This window comes from Dipodomys ordii, unplaced genomic scaffold (genome assembly GCF_000151885.1).
Source record: "Dipodomys ordii isolate 6190 unplaced genomic scaffold, Dord_2.0 Scaffold28, whole genome shotgun sequence".
Taxonomy (NCBI): domain Eukaryota; kingdom Metazoa; phylum Chordata; class Mammalia; order Rodentia; family Heteromyidae; genus Dipodomys; species Dipodomys ordii.
This window is the reverse complement of record NW_012267244.1, coordinates 15359658-15362294: the sequence shown is the minus strand read 5'-3', so window position 1 is coordinate 15362294 and position 2637 is coordinate 15359658. Positions and strand designations below refer to the sequence as shown.

Below are 2637 nucleotides of genomic sequence, written 5' to 3'. Positions count from 1 at the left end.
CCCTGGGTTCGATTCCTCAGCACCACATAAGCAAAAAGAAAAGTAAATGACCACCCATGGACTGTTTCAAATAAAAAGCACAACTACAAAGCAGAACTGGGATTTAAGAAAAAATGACAGGGGCTGGGAAGGTGGCTCAGTGGTAGAGCGCTTGCCTTGCATGCCTGAGGCCCTGGGTTCGATTCCTCAGCACCACATAAAAAAGCCACAAGTGGTGCTGTGGCTCAAGTGATAGAGCGCTATCCTTGAGCTGAAGAGCTGAGGGAAAGCGCCCAGGCCCAGAGTTCAGGCCTCACGACTGGACGCCTCCCCCCAAAAAAAGACAGCTTTCTTGTGACTGCAGTTATAGAATCCACTTAAGAATTAAAATTGGGGGGCTGGGAAGGTGGCTCAATGGTAGAGCGCTTGCCTTGCATGCCTGAGGCCCTGGGTTCAATTCCCCAGCACCACATAAACAAAAAAAAAAAGCCAGAAGTGACGCTATTGCTCAAGTGGTAGAGCACTAGCCTTGAGCTAAAGAGCTGAGGGACAGCGCCCAGACCCAGGGTTCAGGCCCCATGACCAGAACAACCCCTCCCCCAAAAGAATTAAAATTGGTTATTTTTTTTATCGTATGCCAACTTATTACTAATTACAACAGCTACTGAGTAGTGTACTTTGATAGCAATTCACTAAGAAAACCCACAAAAAATTGTCATTTTATGCAGTTTTACAAAGCAATCTGAGTGTTTCATACCTTTGTGGAAGATACCTTTGGCCTAAGACCTATTTTTGACATTATAAACTTCAGTAGTTTCCATCCATAGTACACTAGTGGTAATATATTAAGGTATAATTCACCTGGGGAATGAGAGAGGAAAAATACTTCAGATTAAGAAAAACTGAAAATACAGAATTACAGTACGTATGCATGCATATGTACTATATTATCAATAATAAAGGAACACAGTAAAAATAAGAGAAAAGTAAAAATAAGGGAAAAATTCAAACTGCTAAAATAAAATTTACTTTTATACCTGACTTTTGTAATTGTAACGCCTCTCCATCACCTTTATAAAAACCACTTTTTAAAAATTTACATTTAATGACTATGACCTTATCAAATAATTTGTGGTGGTATAAATGGAATGTTTTTCACATGAACTCAATGATGCATTAGAAAAAACAGAAAGTAACATCTGTGTACCTAATTTTGTCACAAAATGAAATTAGACAATCCTATTTAAGCAGTTTTCAATACTGAAAAGTGAAGTCTTGCTTATCTCAAATTATAATTGCAAATTATATTTCTTCATTTCCAAGTTCGAGAACAAAATACAATGAAATCAAACTGATCATCTACTTTGGATTTAAATATTTTCTATAATCGTCTTCCTTACTTGACATTAGAAACTTTCATTGGCAATACTGTTCTTCAATTTTAATGTCCTTTAATGCTTCTGGAAAATAGTAAATAGAACTAGTGAAAGCGAATTCAAATTAGCCACAAAAGGTTTCTGAGCCTACAGACTTAAGCTGTTACACTACTTGTCGGTACACATAATCTTATAGAGCAAACATCCATGGATGACCATTCAGTCTGCCTCCCGCTTCCAAAAGAAAGTTCATGACTGAGCTTTGAAGTTTCATAACGGTATATTGGGAGAAAAATAAATCTATTTTAGTAAATATATATGGCAGGCCGAAATAAATGATTGACTGCTAGGAGGATTCTAGTCAGAAAACAAGCCTGACAATCATCTCCTTTTAAAAGGAGGTGACTGTCCTTTGAAGTCCTGAAATGAGACGTCAGAGGCAGAAGAGACCTTGAAAACTACAGGACACCCGCCAACCCCCACCACACCACACGCACACGCACACACACACACACAGAGCACAGGGGACACTCAGCTCATTCATCCAAGGAAACTGCAGTCCACGGAGACGCTCTTCTCCGACGGGATGGGCGGGCCAGGAGGAGGAGCGCGGCGAGCCCGGGAAGGGGTGAGGAAAGAGACGGTATCGACGTCTGCGACAGATAATAAGGTCGCAGCCTAGGCGGCCTTACTTTGCGGCAGCTGCATTCCTACGTGGACGGAGAAGAACGGAGGAGCCACGCTCTGCGCACGGTGGAATAGAGCAGCCACCCGCCCGGCCCTCGAGCGGCTCACAGCGCCGGGCCGCCCGGAGGTCCGGCCTCCTGGGGTCCTTCAAATCTAACCGGCGCTTCCGCGACGCACGCTGAAGGGAGGGGGGACACCGAGGACCGAGCGACTTAGGCATCCACCGTCCTGCCTGACCGAAAAGCGAGGAAAGGAGTTTCATTTCCATGGTTGCTTTTACCCCTTGCTTTCGATCAGGTGATGACGCAGATCGTAGAAGGCTGGGTGAACGGCAGCCCGCGACTGGGCAGGAGACGGCGGGTGGGGAGTGCCGCCCAGGGTCTCAAGGACCCCCGGGCTGCAGGCGCCGGCGGCCGCTCCCTCTTCCGGCGGCTCTGCGTCCGCGCGTCCGGCCCGCGAGCCTGGCGTTTGCAATCGTCGCGGCGAAGACTATGCGGCGCCCCAACATCCTGCTCACCGGTTAGATCGCGCGGCTGGGAAGGGCTGGACGGCGGGACGAGCAGCAGGACTCCTGGGGCTCTGGGGCCGCGAAGGG

The 2637-nt window shown here is 46.5% G+C and overlaps 3 protein-coding genes across 5 annotated transcripts in view; 2 read left to right on the top strand and 1 right to left on the bottom strand.

Moving 5' to 3' along the window:
* Window positions 1–2178, bottom strand: part of LOC105985374 (cell cycle checkpoint protein RAD17-like) — a 6557-nt gene extending 4379 nt beyond the window's left edge. The window contains exons 1-2 of one of the 2 annotated variants that reach the window (XM_013015893.1): window positions 2048–2178; window positions 737–840 (exon numbers count right to left, since the gene is read on the bottom strand). In XM_013015893.1, coding sequence (XP_012871347.1) covers window positions 737–840; window positions 2048–2063 — 120 coding nt within the window. In that variant the 5' untranslated portion in view covers window positions 2064–2178. Of the gene's footprint in view, window positions 1–736; window positions 841–1379; window positions 1838–2047 lie in introns of those variants that run through there. The other variant, XM_013015894.1, reaches the window with a different exon arrangement.
* A 46-nt stretch (window positions 2179–2224) lies between these two features.
* Ak6 (adenylate kinase 6) overlaps window positions 2225–2637 on the top strand; it is a 13910-nt gene continuing 13497 nt past the window's right edge. For both annotated transcript variants that reach the window (XM_013015892.1, XM_013015891.1), the window contains exon 1: window positions 2225–2561. In XM_013015892.1, coding sequence (XP_012871346.1) covers window positions 2309–2561 — 253 coding nt within the window. In that variant the 5' untranslated portion in view covers window positions 2225–2308. The remainder of the gene's footprint in view (window positions 2562–2637) is intronic.
* Window positions 2530–2637, top strand: part of Taf9 (TAF9 RNA polymerase II, TATA box binding protein (TBP)-associated factor, 32kDa) — a 4477-nt gene continuing 4369 nt past the window's right edge. The window contains exon 1 of the mRNA XM_013015890.1: window positions 2530–2561. The gene's annotated coding sequence lies outside the window, so the exon portion shown is untranslated. The remainder of the gene's footprint in view (window positions 2562–2637) is intronic.